We start from the raw sequence: 21,974 nt of genomic DNA, 5'->3' as shown, positions 1-21,974 counted from the left end.
TGTAACACTTTGGTTTCCCATCCTATACTTGCACTCCCTATCTCTTATATTTGCCCTGTTGTTTTATTCTTCCCACTGTCTTTTGTGCTGACGGTCTGTTCTTCCATCCACCATCAGCTTGTACCCAGACCTTCAGGCACGTGAGCTGGCAGGCCACAGATGTTAGGAGTGATCTGGGCATGCCTGTGGGATCTGGTCTCACTGGCAGAATAAGCAAATGAATGTCAGATGAAATGACTATTACATGCAGTTGGCTCCTGTCTTAATGCACCTTCTTGCTTCTTCCACTGGCTAATGGTTGCATGACAACACAGTTGTTAAGACAGTCACTAGAAGTACTGCATAGCAGACTTATACACTCCAGGTCACAGGCTGTCCCTTATACCACTTAACAGGTATGCCTCAAGCTTGGTATGAAAGGGTAATTTCCCCTGATTATGGAGGATCTTGCCTCAGGGGTTCCAGGATTTCATCTCAGGAAAGGGCTTTGAGCAGCTTGCTAGTGACTGGGCAATGTCAGCAGTGACAACCAGGAGAAACTTGGCTGCCTAGTAGGAAAGTGGCAGCTGAGTTCAGAAAATGTCACTGGCGTCTTAAGTGATAGATACAGGCACCAAAGAGGCTGGTAAGTGCTAAAGCACCATTTATAAATGTCTTGCACAAACAAAACAATCTGAAAGTTCATCATGCAGTCCAAGCCACCATCAGTTACTAGTTGTGCACTACTAAAACTGACTTGAGTTAATGTGGGGATTAAGTATGAAACGCCATTGCCTCCGGCATATCTGGGATTATCTTCCCGTTCAACTGTACTACAGGAAGGGTTGGAGAACCCCTTCCCACTACTCTTAGCTCATGAATGCTCTTGGTTTTCAGACACAGTTTCTTCTCTCTCTCCTTTGCAAGTGTGGATCCTGTTCCTAGTCTTGCCTGTTCGATTCTCACAAGACCATCCCTTTTTTTCTGGGCACTAGAAAAACAAATTACAAACATCCTCCTTCTATCCACAGATGTCAGCTTTTACACCTTTCTGATTATTTATGGGCTGTTTCCATATTTTTCTTTGCCTTTCAGCTCTCTAATGATCACTTCCAGCCTGGCCATGCAAGAATCCAACCCCCCAGTGTTGAGCAACTCCAGTTGGAGAGTACAACCCAAAGGAAGCATAACCCATGCTAACCCTGTGAGGAAGCACATAACTGCTGTCTTTCTCTGGCTGTAATTTTAAAGATCCATGTTAGGGGTACAACCCCTGGATGGATGTTGGGTGTCAATGCTAAGTTCCTTCCACAAGGAGCCAGCTGTAGGAGTGGGAATGCAGTACTTCTTCGCAAGTGTAGTTGTGCTTCAACACAACTGCCCTGTGATACAGCTAATTTCACTCTAAAAGCCAAATTTTGTGAGGCAGCTGAGAAGATCTAGTTATCGCTACAACCAACAAGCACTGGCCTGTTCTTCCAATCCTTTCTCACAAGTTCACCTCCTCCTAGCTTGTGCTTGTGCTGCTTTGGTGGCACTAGCAATGGTCAGTAATCTATTCTGCAGGTAAACCAAGCTGATATAAAAGTGGAGGGGAGTAATTATTTGCTAGTCTGGTGAGCTGAATTAGCTCACTAAGTTGTGAGATGATTATCAAAGCTCTGTGAAAGCTGGCACAAGGGAAAGTCTGGTGACTGCAAAGCTGAAAGTGAGGAGAGGAGACTAGGATTGTGCTTTCTATGAAATGCTGTTGCTGGGTCATACAGGCATCAGCAAATGTCACAGCTGAAATTCAATGCAAAGAGAGAGACAGAGAGAAAAGAGAGAGGAATGTGAATGTCACCTCTTTGGGAGACAGGAAATCTTCAGATCAGCTGCTAAAGCTGTAAATCACATCTATTTTTCCTCTTAAGGGAAGTTTTCTTCAATCAAGGAGTCACTGTGTGAATATTAGCTCAGAAAAATAGTTTGCTACAGGGCAGATCTGTATTGTCAATTGTATTAATGTTCCAGCCAACAGACACTGCACTTTTACTGCCACGTGCATATACAATGAAAGTTTGAATACAAATAAACCTCCAATATATAACTAATAAAAGATGTGTAGCATTAATATTTTTATAAAGATGAATCACACAATGCACTCCTCTTCTGGACTTTAAACAAACCAAATCTATCTTATATTACATGGATTTTGCTTCCCTTTCACAGCATAAATATGTAGCTTTAAGTTTGGGTCAACTCTAACTGCCATCGGTAGGGGACTGGTGTTCCTTCTTTCTGCTGTTTCTGCATGTAAATGATGCAAACATTCAAGTAACCTCTGAGAGAAAATTATTCAAGGCAGATCACATTTCTAAACTTTAATATCACAGGGACACAACGGTGTAAATTGCTGCCCTCTTAAAACATCTTTGCCAAAAATTGTCTCTGCAAAAAGAGGAGCATAGCAAGGTGTGAATCTTATCCTGATAGCAACTGTTACTTGATTGAGGTGCTAAATGTGAAAGCTGTTATTTTAACTCTGAACAAGACAGTCTGTGAAAAAACATTAACCCGAATTAAAGATAATTAAACCTCAGCTATTGTTGGATAATTTTTTCCTTTACTTCTTCTTATTTTCCCCACTAATGGATTGCATTTAGTTATCATTATAAAAAGGTAGCAAGCACTTGAAAGCTTAATTGGAAAGAGCCCAAGGTTGTTAAAGAAAAAGGCAGAACCTGGTCATCTGGTCACCCACGGGTGCAGATCAGTGACTCCTCCAAGGCATCACTGGGGTGCTCACCCTGTGGGAGCTGACCTGACCTGACCTGACCTGACCTGACCTGACCTGAGGAGAGGAGAGGAGAGGAGAGGAGAGGAGAGGAGAGGAGAGGAGAGGAGAGGAGAGGAGAGGAAGGGGGTGGTGATACTTTGCTGGACCCGTCACTGTGGGGTAGCTGGAGGCCTGCACTTCCTGGCCTCAGGAATGGGACGCTGCTCTGGGCTCTGCTAGTTGGGAGGTAACGTGAGAGCCCGTGCTCAAAGATTTATTATGAAATACTTGGCACTCTGTAACTTTGCCTTCTAAAATCCTTCGCTGTAATCTCCCCATGTTGCTGAGATCTTAATGTAGACTATCTCTTGACTCTGGCAGCTATTTTCAGCATATCAGCCTGATTTGCCCTGGGCTAGTTTAACTAATGCTGATAGAAGGGCAGCTAGCGCCAAAAAAAGCTTAGCAGTATGAAAGTGCCCGCTCCTCGCATGGGGGCATGGACACCAGTATAAGCAATGCTGAAAATTATTTTGGGAAAAATGGTTGTACAAGCTAAACCTTCCCCTTCTCACAGCTCTAGATGTGCTGCCACAGCAGCTTAAACTGATCTCAGTTGATTCACAGTCCTGCTCTTTCCCTGCCTGCAACCCAGCCCCCCCTTTTTTTACGCCAGCTGGCAATCAGGCAAATAAGCAGGAGAGCAGTTCAGGGAATTCAGCTGGCTGAAAACAAAAGGTATTAATCTTTAGCCAGCCTGGGTTCCCAAACTATCTTATCAGCTAGTGTCCTGAGCTCCAGTGCCAGCACAAGTACACACGTAGGAATACTGGGTTTGGTTTGTGAGCAGGACTGTGGCACCTCCAATTTAAATGACCAACTCCAGGTGGATTCGCACCTAACACTAGCAGCCTGCTACTGCTGAACAGAAATGGTCCCATCCTCCTACCCCATCTCCCCTCTCCTGGCAAAATACCCCTGTGTCCTCCCTTGTGCTGGCTCTGGCCTGAATTATAGACTAAACCGATGGAGTCTGCTGATCCAGAAGAAAATGTGTCCCAGAAAAAAATGCAATGACTCCCTCCTACAAGTAGAAATCCAGACCCAAAGTCCCAAGGGTACTACTTGCTCCTTCTCTTTATCTTTCTTCCCTATTTTTTTCTCTTGCCCTTCTTGAGACATGTTATTATCCATGTTAGGAACTGTACAGCCCTATGGGGAATTTTCCCTCAAGAGCGGCAGTGGCTGACCATAGTACCTCCTCAGGTACAGGATAGAAACTGAAACACAAAATAACCCTGTTTTCTTTGTGTGGCATGGTCACGTCCTGCATGACCTGTGTCTTGCAAGTATGGATGATTTTAATTTTTTCTATAGGTCAAGCCCACGAGTAACTGCACTTGATACTCTTCTACCCTTCCCCTAAAAAAACCCGAACCAAAACCAATAATGATTTCACTTTGTGGAAGGTCAGTCAGATAAGCAAGCATTTCCAAAGCAGGGAACACAAATTATTTACAACCTGAGGTTGAAATTCAGGGATAGTTTCCCTTCAAAAAGTAGAGGGAAGTTGTAGAATTATGCAAACCATTTTATTCGGGTTCTGAAAAGTTTAATTTTGGATATACCAAACAGTCCCACCACACCATTTTGTAAACTTATTTTACAATTACTTCTGAATTTGTGCTTTTTGTGTAAAAAAATTTAAGAAGATTGTGTTGATTTTATTGTTTGATTTCAAGCTATCCATAAATTTAGGCTGACACTGATGTAGGGGTTCTCATACTGAATTTTTTCTTAACTTTAAACACATGAAATGAATTTTTTCTATTTAACATAAATCTTAAGATTCCGGAGCATGAGACAACATTTTCCATAAAAGAAATGCTAAACAACTATCCATTTACAAAATGTGGGTCCGGACTGCAGGCCTCTGCTCCAGTGGATATCTGTTGTTGACTGGATTCTGCCTTCACCTTGGAGCCTTTTCTGGGCTTGATCCAAAATGTTGGCACTAGTAGAAATCTGTTCAAAAACTTTTGAACCTGACCTTTTCCTCTGTGAGTGGTCATTTTCAGAGTTATCTTTTTCCCTCATTGTGTTTAGTGTTCCAGGAAGTATAGGCCACTCAAAATCTACAGAATGTCACATCCTCTAATAAATCTGGTAGCTTTATGCCTTATTAGCCAGACCAACATTTGCAGTGGGGAAGCGTTGGTTTGTTTTTTTTTTTCTTTTTAAAAATAATTATTATTTAAACATTGTACTCTGATGTACTCTTACTTTTCAGGAGTGTGAACATGACTGTACCAGTGTTGCTTTTGATTTAAATGAGACCAGGAATAGGTCTGTCTCAGCTAGACAAAGTGTGGACCTCCTGTTTTCTAAATGCAGTACAGTATTTATTTTAATTACTAGCTAGGATTTATTTCACAGAAGGGTAAGCATCTCCATTCTAATGACAAATCATTTTCTCTTTCTGTAATGACTGTGATTGCCTCATTATACTTCCCATGCTATATAATTTCTGTGTTGACACAAGTGGATGTACAGCAAAAAAACTCACTCATCCAGTCAGCCTAGGATACTCGAGTCAGATTACCCTTTAAAGCACAAGTGTGCAGCACATATAAAACAACAGAAGAAACCAAAATCTTAATATCCCTACTTTGAGGTTCTGGTTCCTTTAGCTTCATATTACATGAATGGTATTTTCTTTCTTCATAGAAGGGAATGACAATTCTGTTCTGTCATTAAATAAAATGCTTGTAATCTCTTGATTTAAAATTCCATGCTTTACGTATAGTATCCAGCATCTTATTGGGTAGATTTGTTTTTAAAATGAATCTAACAGACACTGTGAAGTGTCATGTCCTTACAAGATGTAAGCGGTACCTATCTGAACCGTCATGGAAAATGACAATGCATTTACCCTCCTCATCAAAAAACTAATTTGGAGCTAGCAGGTAAAAGCTGCTGCTTTACTTAGAGTAACCAACCATTTTGAAAGACGTCAGTGCACGTTCATATATTCATAATTCCAGCAGAAATGGAGACGCTGCCGATTTCATCACTAGGAATCCGTCACTGAATGAAAGGCGTAACACCTCCTTTTTAGCTAACTGTTTGGGAAAATATCCTTATGAGTAGTCACCCATTTATCTAATGTCTTCAACAAGGGCAGAAAGAACTTTGTTTTTTAAACTCTCATCTCGTACATACAGAGCATAATTGTATACAAATGTATTTGAACTTCATTTATTATGGACATCAAAGAAAAATAATGAACAGTAATACGATCCCTTTCAAAACTTGTGTGGACTGCAAACTCTGGACTACATAGCTTTTACATTTGTGTAAATATTTGGTTATGGGGGTTCTTTCTTAATATAGACAGAGCTGTGGACATAACAAAGGAGATGGTGCCAATACAACTTCCCCCTTTATAAGAATAAACCTCAGGGACCGAAACAACACTTACGTCAGTTAACAGCTTTGCTACTGCAGTATATAGCAAAACACGCATAGCAATAAATTCATAGAACGCACTCAGCTATGGAGAATAAGCCTCGTCACGTCAGCTTTATCTTCTGATAAACGTAACTGATGGTTTTGCTGTATCTGGAGCACAAACCGTGTTTTTCTGGAACCGGCTGGGGCTGCCATTTTGGGTGTCGTGCAGCTGTGTCGCGCTATAGAAGAAAGTCTGACCATACCCTTTCGCAGACGGTCTGATCTTCCTTTTGTCTTGCTCGTTTTCTTCAATTCCAGATCTTTCAGTCAGAAGACCTATGCTCTGTGTAAGGAAAGCACAAGACCTTACAACGGCGTTGCCATAGGGACTGACCAGGACCCGTCTTTTTGGTGCTCGCAGCAATGGCGAGGGCCAAAACTACCGACGGGAGCGGTGCCCGGCGTTCACGGCGGGGCCCGCCCCCGCGGCCCGCCCGCCCCGCGCCCTCAGCACCCCGGCCGTCGCTTCAGCTACCGCGGGCGGGCTTCTGGGCGCTCGGGCCAACGCGCCGCCCCGTGTCTCCTGCCGGGCGGCCCGCGCGGCGGGGCGGGCCCCGGCGCCGGTGAGCCCGCTCTGCGGGCGAGGCGCGGAGAGCCCCGGCCGGCCGGCCGGCGGGGGCTGCCCTTCGCCTCGGGGCGCGGGCACGTGTTGCCGCGCCGGGGGCGGCCGGCGGCCCCGAGGGGCTCCGCGCCGGCCCCGGGCGGGCGGCGGGCGGCGGCAGGTGCCGGTGCCGGGGGCGGGCGCCGCCGAGCGGCCGGTGGGGGGTGGGAGGCAGCGGGGCGGGTAGCGGCCGGAAGTGACGGGACGCACTGATTCACCTGCTGGGCGGTGCGCGCGGGGCGGGCGAGGTGCCCGCCGGGAGTCGCGGGGACGGAGCCGCCGGTGTCGGGTGTGCCCCGCTCGCGCCGCGCCATGGAGCCGCCGCTGCCGCTGCTGGCGGTGTCCCTCGTGCTGCTCTGCTCCGCAGGTGGGCGCCGGGCGCAGGTGGAGGGGACCGGACCGGACCGGACCGGCGGGGGAGGTGGCGGCGGCGGCGGCGGCTCTGTCGGGTTGGGAGAAAGGGCGGCGCGGCGCTGCTGCCCGCTCGGCTTCTCCCCGGGTGACCGGGGGCGCCTGCCGCGCCGCGCCTCCGCCTCGGCGTGCGTGCGTGTGTGTGAGGCGGGGAGGCGGCTGGGCGCGGGGCTTCGTCTCCGTCAGCTCCTCTCCCGGGCGGGCGTCGCCGACCGGCCCCTGCCCGCCTGCGGCCGGGTAGCGAGCGGCGCCTGAGGCGCGGTGCCCGGGCGGGCGCTGGCGGCTGGGGCGCGCCGCGGGGCCGACCTGGGCTTTGTTCGCCGCCCGTCGGCGGGGCAGCCAGCGCCGCTGCCGCGGTTTGTCGCTTTCCGCCCCCCTCCCCCCACCCGGGCAGCCCTCGGCGTGGCGGGGGGCGAACCGCCCCGCTGCGGGCTCCGGTGGCGTGCCTCTTTTCTCAGGCGATGGCGGGGTCTGCGCGTGCGGGGCTCTCCGCGCGGCCCCCGGCGGCGGGACGGTGCCCGCCCGGTGCCGCTCCCGGCGTCTCGCCTCTGGATGCGCCCCGGCCCGGCGGGGCGGGCGGCCCGCGGCGGGGCAGGGACGACGGCCGGAGCGGCTTCCGCAGCGGGCGTGCGGCTGAGTAAGCGCCGCGCGTGAAAACCGAAGTGGAAAGAGCGAAAAAATCAGATGCGAAACCCAAACCCCGACCTCGCACGAGGAGTGCCTCTTCACTATCTGGATCTAACTTGAAGGCTGGTCTTGTTGTGACAGGGTGGGAAGCGGCGGGTGGCTTCGAGAGCCCTGGCAGCCCAGTTGTCCCAGACTCGATGGCCATAATTGAACTCTGTGGAGAAGACATGAGAGAATTTGAGGGTGGGGGGAAGGAGCTGAATTAGTTGGATCTAAAGTCCTTTGTTTTTCTTGCCGAGAGAAAACGAAGGAGTAGATGTTCTCGAACAACAACAACCCCCCCATCCCCCCCAAACAAACAAACCAGAAACAAACCTAACATGCCTGGGCTCCGAAAAAGTAGGCAAATGTTTTTCATGTCAAACATTATTAGGTGTTACTAGGTTCCTGTAAGGAACTCGCTTGGAGTGCCATGTTAACATTTCCTAAACTTATCTTTAAAAAAAAAAGTAAGTTTCCACTGGAGTTGACCCAAACTTATGTGAAACTACAAAAGATGACAAAACACCTGTGGAGGTTCAGGTTCACAGTAAAATGTGTATCAGTGGTGTCAGGAGGCTAGTTTTTGTTTCCTGTTGAAACGTTAATGCCTTTGTTGATGTCACTGCTGTTTTGGGAAATTACTCATGGGATCAAAACTCTCTCTCTAATGGAATGATGAGCTCTGATCTCCTGCATGAAAGGCTATTGTAGTTCTGCTTTAACTCTGTTTCTTTAAGCAGAGTTAGAAACAAGATAGATGCTGCGTAAGAACTATGGGTTACTAGTATTTAGTTGACAGGCTTAGTGATTAAGATTTATATTGAAACGTTTCATGTAACTAAAGTTTGTTGTGAGTAGAATTATTATATGTAGTGCAAATGAGCTGGGGTATTAAAGGCTGTGATACTATAAAGCTAGGAATAATTAATGTATGAGGAAATGTAAAACCAGAACAAAATTTTACACTTTAGCTCTTCTGAAGTATACAGGTGTCTTCAGACTTCACTGTGAAATTGGATGACTTCATAAAGAAAGTAATATATTTGTGTCTTGATTAGGAATAGCTTTTGGATGGTTATTTGGGTGACTGTACCCTGACACAGTCCTCTGAAGGAAATAATTTAATAATCTATGTATCATAGGAGTTGATACATCCTCTAGGCTTGCTTGTGTTTTTTCCCCATCAGATTGAGTTAGTATTTCTGGGTCTGTGTTCCGGATAGACATTACTTCCTTCACTGAGGGAATGGATGCAAGTAAGTTGCTGTTCTCCATGTGGACCAAACTTACAGGAAGCTAATTTTTGTGCAGTTGAGTGAAAGCTGTTGGCAGTGGAGAATTGTCTAGGTGCTGAAGTATTTACTTGGGTTTGTGGTGCTGGAATAATTTGTTGTGTTGTTTTAAGACTTGCACTATGTGCTATTTTCACAGCTTCCCCCCCCCCCCCCCCAAGCCTCATTTTCCTTGTTTCACTATCACTAAAAGTAGAGGATTCAAAATTACTGATTTTGTATAAATAAGAAGGCTTATCTTGACTGTACAAAATAAACCATCAGCAGGCAATGGGGCTATAACATTGTGTTGAAATAGGAAAGTGTTTGGATTTAAGCTATCCCTGAACCCTGCTCAGGGGTTTAATCCCTCTGTTAAGGTCAATTTCACAGTCATAAATAAATTGGGAACTTCCCTTTCCCATGCAGGAAGGGAAGGGTTAGTCCTTGAGCATTTCAGGGTACTAAGGGAGGATGTTTCTTTTCTCTTTTATCTTTGTAATTACTAATGAATTAATTCTAGTGGCTGCCTTGGTATTACATGGCTGTGCAACTGATAAATAACTTGTGGCAATTTCTCCTCGCATTGGTACTTTCGGAAGATGGCCACAAAACAAGTTGGTGTAGTGAAATTAAATCTTCTGCTGTCTGCAGAGTTGTGGTATGAATTTACATTTGGATGGCTATTTCTGCACTCGTAACAGCTCTTCTAATTGTACTAATTCTTCTCTGTCTAAAAAGGCACTCCAAGTCTGTGGTGAGGGAGAACTTGATGGCCATTTGAAGAGTCTGTTGGGATGTATTGTAGTTGCGCATGAGCAGTCATTTTAACTAGGTGGGGATTCCCAAAATGTGCAAATTCTGTTTAATTTAGCTGGCATCAACAAATCTTGGACTAGGTTAATAGAAATTATGTACCTTTTCAGATCTTGAAATATTTTATAATATTATAATAATAATTTATAATATTTATAATATCAGATAACTGATATTAAACTGTTTTCCAAAGGGCAATACAGAATTCTGGTTTGAAGAGGAAAGCTCAGTCATGATGCTAAGTGCTGGCTGTTCATTTTGTTAGGTCTTGCAGATGTGTAAACTGGTGTATGTGGGTTTTTTTATTAATTCTAAGCTTTCCAGAATGCATGGTCATCTCAAGAGCTAATATAAAGAAAGTCTTTTGTTTCTCATTGTCCATGGCACCAAGCACGTGTTTGCCTGCGCTGTGATTTCAGGGGGACCGTGTATGTACTGGTAACTTTCTCCTGGCTATACAGGGTTGGGGAAATCATCTCATTCCATTTGGAGCAAATTCAAGTTTGTGTAGCGTTTTAGGAGACTGAGAATAAATATAGGTGCCTAACTTGTGATCCTCATTTAACAAATAAGATAGTCACCTCTGGCTGTTAAACTTCTAAAAATGCATGATGGCAGAACACAAATTTTCAATAACTATGAAATGTTAACATAGCCAGATTAGTATCTATCTTTGTGTGGGTATAAAAAAGTGATTACATATGTGGTGGTTCATTTAGCCTTTAGAAGGTATGCTATACAAAATAGTAATGCTGTGCACCCAAATGCTCAAATTGAGGATAAGTGTTTGAGTAGAGTTTTAAGGCAAACAACTAGGCAGGAATTTCTTTAGTCTGTAATGATATCTCTTATTGTTGCTCTTGTGGCAGTGTTTTTTTGTTGTTGTGTGGGTTTTGGTTTTTTTTTCAATAGTAGTAGGAGGTACTTTTGTACTATACTGAAATTCTGCAATGTGTGATGCTTTATTAATAGAATATTGAGCTTTTAAATAAAAATAAAGTTCAGGTAAGCTTTGAGAAAAGTCTGTGGTTATTGCCCTTGCATTAAACTTGCAAAAGTGTTTCCAATAATATGCATGCAGGAGCAGAACCTAAAGCATATGTGGTAAGTCAGAATTTGGTGGCTAGTACACTTTGTCAAATATATATAATAAGGAACTTAAGCCTGTTCATGTTTTTATGCATGCAACAGAATCTTAAATTAGGATAAATTTGACTACCACAGGAGTTAAATGATCATTCCTATCCCAGTCTCTTAATTGCTAATCCTGGTATGCTTCATCCATTGTGGAGTAATTGTAACAAGTTGCAGGGTTCAAGTTCTTCTTAAGTGCCTGTTGACAGGAAAAGTTACCTGAAGTTCAGGTCTCCTTTCCTAGGTTTCCCGGACCTTAGTGTTTTGAGAAGTATGAAAAACTTTAACCAGAGATGACTTAGTCAACTAGTTACTGCTGTGACATGGACCATGAGATTTGAATTAGTAATTTTGCCTTAACTAATCTGTGTTTATTAGAAGGTACTTTATGCATTCAGAATGCCACTGCAGAGATTATTATAGCTGTCACTTTGGTCTCCTCTGACTGCATCCCGCCATACTGGCTTCCCCTTTGTTGCCTCAAAGTTCAGCTGCCTGCCTTTCTTCACTTCCAGTGCTTGTCACAGCCTCTTGCAAAGCCAAGTCTGCTTAATATAGAGATGAAACTACCACTTCTAAATGGCTGGTTTAGCTTCTATTGCTGCTTGATAAAAAATACATTTTCATATGAGCACTTGTATGCTTTGCTACTGATTCCATTCATGCTTCAAGAAATTCCTTGTGAATCTGCCTCAGTATTGGAGCATTTTAAAACTCATTTGCCACAGTGCCCACAGAGATTTGTACAGACTAGGTAACTTGGTTTTGGGGCCAGTATTGTTTCATCATACTTCCTAACTAATTTAATCATTTGTTGATTGCATGCATTCATAAGCTCTTAATGGCAGGGATTCTCTTTTTGCTCTTGTTGCAACTTCTGGTTCATTTCGTGGAGCTTTTAGGTGCTGTGTGAAACATTATAAATATGGAGAAATTTCAACAAATTTTGTGGCTCACCAGCCTGTAAGAATGCCCCCACCACCTCCCATTACATCAATTTAGTTGCTTTCCTTCCTTCCTTCGGAATTCCTTCCTTCGGAATTCCTTCCTTCGGAATTCCTTCCTTCGGAATTCCTTCCTTCGGAATTCCTCTTTTTACTAGTTTGCATCTTTCAGGGGATGGTTATAAGAAGAGCCACTTCAGCCTGTTGCCATGGAAGTAAGTGGCAGCGAAGCTATAGTTCTGTGGACACCTGTTTCAGTAGCAGCTTGAACATCAGCAGCCCCTGCACCCTTGCTGGTCATTTCCTTTACTGCACAACTGCCTTGATTGTGTCAGTGGGTAGTGAATGGGTCTGAGCTGAGGCTGCTTAAAACGTTTGTTATTTTTTTAACTGGTTAGATTGCATGATTTGAAACAAGAAAGAGTTTTGCTGATAACTTGTCCTGGTACAGGGCAGGAATGAGTGACAAGAAGGGTGGCAGAAGAGCATTAGAAGGAAACCCCATTCTACTTGATCAGTATTCTCCCATAGGAGAGAAATGGCTGTATAAACTTGGCCGGGGGGGGGCTTAGTTGGGGAGTCTGACTACATTGCTACATCAGGCAATCGGTTGAATGGCTAGATGTTACCTCCAAGATTGTTTTTGCATCCCATTTCATATTGTACTTGGCATTCATCTGGCTCCATGGCAAGACAGTTCAGGGAGTTTCAAAGTCAGAAAAATACTAAATTTTTGTAAGGTCAGTTTTCTGCCTTCCTTTTCCTGATCCAACTCAATGAGATCAAGTCTGAGTTATAACAAAAGGGACTAAGCTGGAACCTCAAACCCACATGGCTGGAGTATATTACTATTGATTCTTTTTTTTTTTTAATGTCACTTACTTTTTGGATCATATATTCAAAACTTGTAATGTGATAGAGAGGCAAGATTTGGAGCTTTGTTGGCTGTAGGCTGGAGCCATTCACCAGTCCTGTGATGTCCTTTAGCTACTGTTAAGAAGCATCTGAGGTACTTGATGGTCACAAGTTTTGCAGTTCCACTTGCTGATACCTTTTTTTAATAGGTGATGTTTTTCATGCCCTATAGCTAAAACCTACGCTTAGTATGTTGAAAGATGATTAATCAACAAGAAATATTTGGTGTGTGTAGAAGGAAGGATGAGAATTTTGTAAATTGACAACTCTTCTAACTTGGGCAGGGTAAGTTTGTATAGGGAATTAAAATTTCATACATTCACTGAGCCTGCATTTTCAGTTCTTCCTTTTAGATGTAATAACAGCATAAGCTGCAAGGAATGTTTCATCTCAGTTGTTTTAAGGCATGTAAAAATAATGTGTGTGCATATATATTTTAAAGGCTCCCTGCATTTTTAAATGGCTAGTAAACTTTGTGGCTATTTAGGGTGGATATCCTAATTCTTTGAGCTTATTCCTTTCTGGCTGTTTCTTACATGGTGGGGGGCAGAGAGGGAAGCAAAAGTGGGCAGCCAGCCACTTGTTTCTGTCATTGTGATGCTTCACCTTTTTATTTAAAAGAAAAACACACACCAACAACCACCAGCAACACCAAAACAACCCAAGACCAAAAGATCCAACCCTGCACTACTGAATGAAATATTTTTCAATCTTAATGCAAAATTTGCATGTGCTAGGAAAAAGCATTGCTTGTTCAGTAGCTTGAAAGAGCCAAAACCCCTTTACTCAAGTGAAAATAATATGGCTGCTCAGTTAAGTGTTTAATTGTACTTAACTCCCTGATGCATTGACTGACAGATGTGCCTAATGCATTCACACTGCAAAAGAGCTGCTTCATTCAGTTTCCTTTTAAATGCCATCAAAGTGGCAGGAAAAAAAAATCGAATCATGTGTCTTGATTGCTTAGTGATTGTATAAACCTTCAATATCAGTTTATAACTGAAAAATAAGTGGCTTGCAGGGCTAAAAGCAAAAACAACCTGTGCAGTTGATGTAGACATGGTAGAGGAGAGGCAGGCTTTTGTGTAAGTTGTCAGGATTTGGGTTCTGATTTTTTTTTTTTCCTGTGGCTGAAAAAAAGTCTTTGTAATGGTGGGCCCTCATTTCATTTTACGCTTCTTAACACTATTCTAGATGGTTCCTTAATGGCTCTTAAGTGCAGTCTGAAGGTACAGTTTCACATTACACCTAGCCGCATTACAGATGTGATGTGGTTACCTCTGGTGTAACTTCATGTGTCCGTCAAGGTTGTTCCTACTTCCAGCGATGGTGTCAGGTTCCTTCTTCCCTCCTCATGTTAGAGCAGTGTCACACAGCTGCTGCGTGAGTCCCTTCAGCTGATACAAAAGAAAACTTGTTTTTTTGGAGTAGGTTGTTTTCCTATTGGGTGAGTTCACCAGTTCAAACCACTTTGTGGCTGCGCAGCGCTGCTCGCTCTGGGAGCTGGCAGCAGCGTGGCTGGTGTGGGTGTGAGGTGAAATTGCTGTCTGTGGATGGGACTCCCTGGCAATGTAAGCACGCCCTTACTGAGGCTAGGGCAGCCTCACAGCTTTTCTTGTTTCTGGCCTCCTGCTCCCACCATGTAGCTTGTGCTTGGGGGACCCATGTTTGGAGAACCCCACCAGGAGAGAAAAAGCAAAACTTCTTGTGCAGTAACAGTTTTTAGCGGAGTCAACTCTTCATTCTGGCTTTCTGCCTTTTTGTATGAAGTGTTATACTGGCGTGAAGGGAGGTGATGCGATCAAACCTGAGGACGAGGAGGCAGGACCTCCGCAAGTCCAAACTGTTCTAGTTGTCATTCCCTTAATACTGCAGGTTGAATTAGGTCATGCTGGATCATTTAAATGGGACCAAGCGTTGAAACTCAGAACTCATGGTGATCTTCTGTAGATGTTGGGCTAAACAGCTACAGTAGTCTGGTGCTTAAAATTAATCTTAATCCCAGTTTGTGTTACAATATCCCCTCCCCCTTTATGCTGCCCTCCTCCAAAAGCATATCCTTTCCTTCAGTAATGAGATACAAATGTTCCCTCTCTCAACTTGATAAGCAGGTCCCTCTCAAGTAAGGTCATCAACTGCTGCAGTTGCTAGGATACTCGGCTGGTGACTTGGGTTTAGCAACAAAAAAGCTTCAAGAATGTGCTGAACAAGTAAGGAGCACAAGGACAGTTGTAAAAGGAAAGCAATGTTGGATAGAATCTGAAAGCAAAAGGCATGTCAGGGAAAAAGTGAACGTTACGGGGGGGGGGGGGAATAAAAGATCAGTAAAGCTTTAGCCAGTGATTTGTAGGTTTTCTTAGATGCGTAACTATTCCAGCTGATCTCAGTGAATCACGATTGGGAATGAAATTAATTTCATGCTATGTATTTTCAGGGTTGGGGTTATTTGTACTTCTGTTTATATGAGTCTTAGGAATTTTTTTATTAGATTCTAACTTAATTGTGCAGTACGTTTTGAACTGGGGCATGGGTATGCAACACTACATGAATTAGAGGTAGTTATTCGTTTAATGCTGTCTGAGGACATCCAGACTGAAAGAGCACTTTTTTTTCTGTCTTTGAAGAAGTATGCTTAGCAGGTTTCCTGTTGTTTTAGGTTATTTGGTTGGTTTTTTTTCCTGTGATTTGAGAGGATTTGTGGATTCAGGTGAACTCTGGTAGGTACTCATAACTTAACAGTTATTGTTGAATTGATGTATTTTGTCAGATTTTTCAGGCTAGACCAATGCAGGATTGCTTCAGCTTTGGCTTCTCTTCAAAGCAGATCACCTTAAGGTGGTGTTTGTGGTATTCCTAAGGGGAATAGGTCTTTTTAAGCTGTTCTGCAGAAATTGTGAGCTTAGAGTGGCAAACCTTCCAATTTTGGAACTGGTCAGATTTCAGTGGTTGCTGAAGACCGTGTTTCTTTTGTGAGTCTGGGGATCTGACAGTACAAAGGAATATAAGACTTAGTAGTGGAGTGCTCTTTAATTGTGGAAGCAGATGAAAAAAGAAAAGTCAGAAATAGGCAGGGAGAAAGTAAATCCATGATTTGAAGAAGTAATGTCTCACTGGATACTTTAAGGGTAAGTACAACTGGGAGACTTTGCCCAGTAAATGTGCCTCAGAAGAGTGGTGCTTCCCCCCAGCCCTGTTGCTCAGAAGAAGTGAAGTTTGGAAATAAAAGCGCACTATTTTGAGATCCAGCAGCAGCAGAGTTGACTATCCAAGTGGTAGAACTTTGCCAGGCTTATTCTGACATGCAGGTGTGTTTTCTGTATTTTGCTTTAAGTGTTTCATCAGTCTTCTCTTTGTAGCTTATGGCAGAACCTTTCTCCATGCACATAAGTCTTTTAGTTGCATCACCTGTGGAAAAAATGTTCTGGAAACTTAACCAGACCAGAGCTCTGGGAGTTTTGTCACTCAGATTCATCATGCTATTGGTAAGGCAGCTGAGATGAAATGTGAGAGGTTTAAAATCCTGCCTCTACTAACACCGAGTTTCCATATAATACTCAAGCTTCAGAATTTCTTCAGAAATTGCTTTGTGGATTTAGTTTCCTGAACTATTTTTATATTTAGTCCGGGACTAAATGGACTAGGAAGGAGGAGATGGTGCTTGGGGCAAGGACTAGGAGCCAGATGTCTTTTTTTTTTCTAGGTGACTGCTTTTATTCCTGGTTTGTCTTTTACTTTCTCTGGCTCCATAAACTGCATCTTTTCTGCACAGTAGAAGGGCTTCACTAAGATCTGTGACTCTGATTAGCTTAGAGAGCGCTATCCTGGGAGGTATGAAATGCAGGTGTGAACATCTTTTGTCTGAATGTTCAATCTCTGTCTTCAGGGATTAATCAGTGTTCTGCCTAGTGGATTTAGGCTAGTACAAAGGCAAATTTTTATCTTCTCTCTAACCTTTTTGGATTGGGCCTTTTTGAGGTTTAAGTAGAGGGATATGTAGTATGTTAATGTGAATAGCTTTGGAAATGTTAGGTTTAGAAGTGCTTGATGCTTTTGCTAAGATGGTGTGTGGATATTTTACTACTTACTGTGAACTGTGCTTTTCTACGAAATTTGTATTGCAACATTGTATGATTACCACAGAGTGTCAAGCACGGGAAAAAATGTGGTCTGTGGAGCATATTAAACATTAATTCTTTAATGCTTTTTGTACTAGCAGGACAGTACTTTGTCAGAAAAAGCTTTGCAATTTGCCTTTATCAGCAGTGGATTATCCTAAAAATCTGGATTCTCTGCAGAGTTTTACAATTATTACATGCTAAAACTGAACCTGCTCTTTGCATGCATATCCACTATAGATTCAGGTGCAGTAATGCTGTGCTGTTTTTTCTTTTCTTGTTTTATTCACTGCTGCATGATTATCTGGCTTTTGGTGGTTCATTGCCTGTTGCTTGCCTGTTCCTTTCCCTCATCTCTTGTTTATTCTTACCTCAGGTGAGGTTGCTGTGAAGCTTAAGTGTTCTTCGGTACCTAGGTGCCTGACTAAAGTAATAGGACGTGTATTGAGCTAATAGGTATTTTCGATTCTGTCCTGAAACATTTGATGAGAGTATCTGTGTACTTTGGCTGTAAAAGACAATTTTAGAGTTTCATTCTCACCTCAAAAGTCCACAGATGTGTTGAATTTGCTTTCTAAAGGGAAGACAACTAATTTTTTTATCCTATTAAACTTCTGCTTTTCTTCTGTATTGCCATTGTTCCTTCAATGTTTACTAAGTTAAAGAAGACTCTTTAGCAACCTTTCTGAGTGTTGTTCCATGTCACGTGTCCCATGGAAAAACAGTGAACTTGAGAAAGTAAGTATGACGAGCTGGTTGAAAAACTGGAATTAACTCTCTTCCCTTTGCTCTCTGTCCCCCCAAGTTGCTCAGCCTGAATTCCTGATAGAACTTCTACAGAAACTGAAGTGGGTTTAACTCTGCCTTAATCTGTGTTAGACCTCATCAGGACCAGGGACACCATGTTTTCAGGATCTTTTGCTGTATGGTGATGCTTGCCAGAAGTTGTAGGGCTTATGACACGTGGAAAGTTAGATGCATCAGAGCTTCATAGCATTTTGGGTCCAAGTTCCTGAAAGCTATGAGTGTAATGGGGCCTTGCTCTTGCTGTGGGAGGTGAGATACTGGAAACCGTGAGAACCCAAATCTGAAGCTAGGCTTTCTTGGCTTTTGGGGGGGTCTTGCTGGTAATGCTAGGATTCAGTTTGTGGTGCAGTCAGTTACATTAAACTGTGGCAAAAGAGCATAAGGAAACTCTGCAGCTTGTGGCCATCTTGGCTGTGCTGATGTGACTGAGCTCCTGGATGCTGTAAAAATCACCAAAATGAGTAATGTCTAATATTCTCTTCCCTTTATCTTTGCAAAGGCAACTTTTAATGTGGTTACTTCATTAGCAGCATCCTGCCTTGCAGAGGCTTGTTTTGGCATCACTTGGGGGATACTGAAGTTTTGTGTAGTGAGGAAGCAGGAGAAGATTGTGAGATGGTGGCTTCTTGTGGTGATTTCAGCCATGAAGGAGACTTATGTTTGTCTTGGATTGTGCCAGTAAACAGTGGGAAGTCTCCCTTGGCTAGGCACTCCTCACTGTGTACCTACCTTGGTGTGTATTCCTTACTTGCCAAGGGTGTAAATTTGATTCCCTCAGTTCTGCAGGGCCTTATTTCAGAAATGTGGTTTTGAAATAAGATGTAGAAATTCTGTCTGAGTGGAGGTGGGAAAGGGGAGAGTTGGGGAATTTTGCTTTATAATATCATTAGAGCTAGCTGAAAAAAGCATGAGATGAACTGTGGATGAGAGGCATATTCAGAAGTAAAATGGGATGGTGGGGAGGTGATTCTTGAGACTGAAGTCTGTCAAGTGAAAAGATTTGATCACAGGTACATCTCTAATCTGTATTTGAAAGGAGTTTAAGCTTAATTGTCTCAAGTGAATTTTACAGCTCATATCTCAAAGCACTAACGTGCATTTCTGGCTGTCAGTTACTACTTAAGGCCTCATTCTGTGAAGAAAAGCATTTATGTACTTATAGCCATTCCTTGTTTACAAGGAGATATTGGCAAACAGGATGGTTTTTGGAGAGCCTGCTAGTAAAGTTGAGGTACTGTGCAAGTGCAGATTGAGGATAGATCACGTATGGCTTTAAGTACAGCAACATCTCTGAACTCAACTCTTACCCCATATAGAAGCAGTCTGTGCTTCTTTGCAGTTGTATTCCTTAGTGATTGCCATTTCAGACTTCAGTTTGAACCTGGCAGCAGTCCTGCCTTCATGGTACATCTCCCCTACTCCTGCCCCTCGGTGTATGTTAGCTGCCATACTTTGCTGTTCTAGCTGTTTGTATTCCTCCCCTGTGTTACCCATTTAGGGAAGGACTGTGTCTATTGGGTTACCTAACACTTCTGTAATGTAGTGCTATCTGATGCCAGAAACATTCATGCCAAGTTTAAATCTACACTTTAATTTGTGTAAGCCAGCAGTCCAGAATTTCAGTGTGTCCTGAACTTTTTTCATTTAAAATAGGAAAATACTAAGTGCATAAGTAACTCATCTAATGAAAATTTTGCTTTCTGTTACTTGTTAGTGTATATCACAGCTCTGCTTGTACCTGTGTTGAAATGGAGAACGCTTTGCTCCGTTTTAACTTTTTGTCTGCTTTCTGTGTAGAAGATTCCTTTTATACTAGAAAGCAGTTTCCATCAAATTCTATCAAACATTTCATTTCCCCTAGATTATTCTTAAAAATATTAATGTAGTTTGCTAAGCTGTGTTCCACTTGAGTGGTATTTGAAGGTATGTCCAGATATTTAAAAGGAAATAGTTTCTCAAAAGATGGGATACTGGTTCACACCCCTTCAGAAATCATGCAGAAAAACTTGTTCAATCATGCAGATATAGTTTGCAATGCTCTTTAGGGTCAGTTTCCCGGAGAAAGAGTATTTTATTCCACATTAAGAAACTTAAATCTGAATGCTTAGAAACCAAAACGTGTGTTGAGCTCTTACCTTCTTCGGATATAAACTTTTATAAGGGATAATACTGATTATTCTGTATCAAAGTATGGTACTTGTCTCTTCTCACCCAGTCACAAAGATTCATTCTTTTCTTTGGCCCAACTGAATATGACACGTGTTGTCCTTGCAAAATATTTGGAGAACAATATACGTGCATTTGGACCAATTGTACTTCTACGTTGATTGTTTTCAGTAGTTTTTTGAGAATCTTTTGCATGCTTCTGAGTCTAAGCTTTGCAGTGATTTGTTTGCTGCAACTAAGAATTAGATACTTCAATGCTTCCCTAGCAGGGGCACTGCATGCCTGGGCAGTATTTCTGTATTCCCCCCTTGGTAGACTGTTCTTGCTTCCTCCTCCATAGGCTGAGCTGCTGATTGATCTGCTTGTTTTCCCAGGTGTTGGGGTGTACTTTTTGTGTGGTTAGAAGCACTTGTCCTTAAAAACCCGCCAATTTTCTTGAGCTCTTTTGCCTTTCACAACTGGGTCCCACAGAATTCTACCTACTGAATAAGTCAGCCTTCCCTTCTGAAGTGTAGGGTCTGTACTGGATGTGCATTCCTCACTCCTCTCAGGATTTTAAACTCCGCTATTTCATTGTCACTACAGTCAAGGCTGCTGCTGATCCTATCCCCAGCACGTTCTTCCTTTTTTTGTTGAAAGCAATTCCAAGAAAGTGTCAAATGGGTTGACCCATTTAGCATCTCTTTTTCCTTGAAATATTCCAGAAGCCTCCTAGATTGTGAGTGTCCTGCTGTGTTGCCCTTCCAGTAGATGTCAGGGAGGCTAAAGCATCCCATAATAACCAGTCTCTGTGATTTTTAGAGAATTTCTGGAATTGCTGCAGCAGACTTCATCTGCTTTCTTACCCTGATCAGGTGATTTGTAACAAACTTGACTGTGATGAAAAACTTGACTGGCCTGTACAGACCTCTCCTTTAATCCTGGCCCACAAGCTCTTAACCAGCCCTGTTGTCTGTCCTCTGGAACAGCTTTTTGTGTTCCAGCTGCTCCTTCAGGTAAAGGGCAATTCACCTGCTGTGCTTTCCTTCCTGGCTTTCTTAAAAAACTTGTATGCATCCATGACAAAGCTCCAGTCGTGTGAGCTATCCCACGTGTCTTGGTTACTCTGATGTCATAGTTCTGTGTACAGGTACTTGAGGTAGTTCCTCTTCCAACATGTTTTATCCTTGCCAAGGCCTCTCTTCCTCCCACCAACCTGACCCATGTACTTAACATATCTGAATCTCTATTCCCTCCCTTAACTGCAAATTTCCATCACTATCCCTTGATAGACCTCTCATTTAAAGTGCTTGTTACCAGTTTTGATAAGGATGTTCCTAAGCCACTTTGTCAAGTGGATCCCATCTCTAACTTAGCAACCCTCATTTCTCAGGGCTATTTGTGGCCATCAAAATTAAAACACTGCCTGCAGTGCCAGTCCTGCGGTGAGTTGTTAACTTACAGGATGTGTCTTCACAAGCCTTTTCCCCTGTACACAAAAGAGCAAGGAGAGCAAATGTCACCTGGGGTCCCCTGTCCTTCTTTGCCCCTGGAGTTTTCTAGTCACTCTTGATTTGCTCCAGGTCTCCTTTGTTAATAGCCTGGGTGCCCATGTGAGTAGGTAATATTAATATTTGGGGTGGGGGTGGGGTGGGAAGGCAAGAGTGGTAATAATAATAAGGGGTAGTAGTTTAATAGTTAATAGTCCAAGGGTCAGAGGACTCTTGGCAATCTCTCTAACATGCTGACTCTGGCCAAACCTCCTTCACCAGCGTATCTGGCAGCAGTTGTGTGTGTCTCCTCTGCAGAAGGGAATCTCCAACTAGTACTACCTGCCACTCCCTCACATTACTAATGCTTAGGTCAAACCCAGCCAGCTCTGACACCTGTCTTAAT

General features: G+C 43.3%; 1 protein-coding gene and 1 long non-coding RNA gene across 4 annotated transcripts in view; one reads left to right on the top strand and one right to left on the bottom strand.

The window, feature by feature from the left end:
* Nucleotides 1-5,968: 5,968 nt before the first annotated feature.
* LOC142033701 (uncharacterized) lies at nt 5,969-7,184 on the bottom strand. 2 transcript variants are annotated; one of them, XR_012651298.1, is made up of 2 exons: nt 7,070-7,184; nt 5,969-6,533 (listed from the first exon to the last, which is right to left on the bottom strand). It is a non-coding gene; the product is annotated as an uncharacterized LOC142033701 (long non-coding RNA). The 2 variants fall into 2 exon arrangements; XR_012651297.1 differs by lacking the exon at nt 7,070-7,184 and adding an exon at nt 6,726-7,020.
* Nucleotides 7,076-21,974, top strand: part of CXADR (CXADR cell adhesion molecule) — a 36,558-nt gene continuing 21,659 nt past the window's right edge. For both annotated transcript variants that reach the window (XM_075033917.1, XM_075033916.1), the window contains exon 1: nt 7,076-7,218. In XM_075033917.1, coding sequence (XP_074890018.1) covers nt 7,164-7,218 — 55 coding nt within the window. In that variant the 5' untranslated portion in view covers nt 7,076-7,163. The remainder of the gene's footprint in view (nt 7,219-21,974) is intronic.

Source organism: Buteo buteo, chromosome 8 (genome assembly GCF_964188355.1).
Source record: "Buteo buteo chromosome 8, bButBut1.hap1.1, whole genome shotgun sequence".
NCBI classification, from domain to species: domain Eukaryota; kingdom Metazoa; phylum Chordata; class Aves; order Accipitriformes; family Accipitridae; genus Buteo; species Buteo buteo.
Note: the sequence above shows the minus strand (reverse complement) of the source record. Positions and strands in the feature narration are given on the sequence as shown.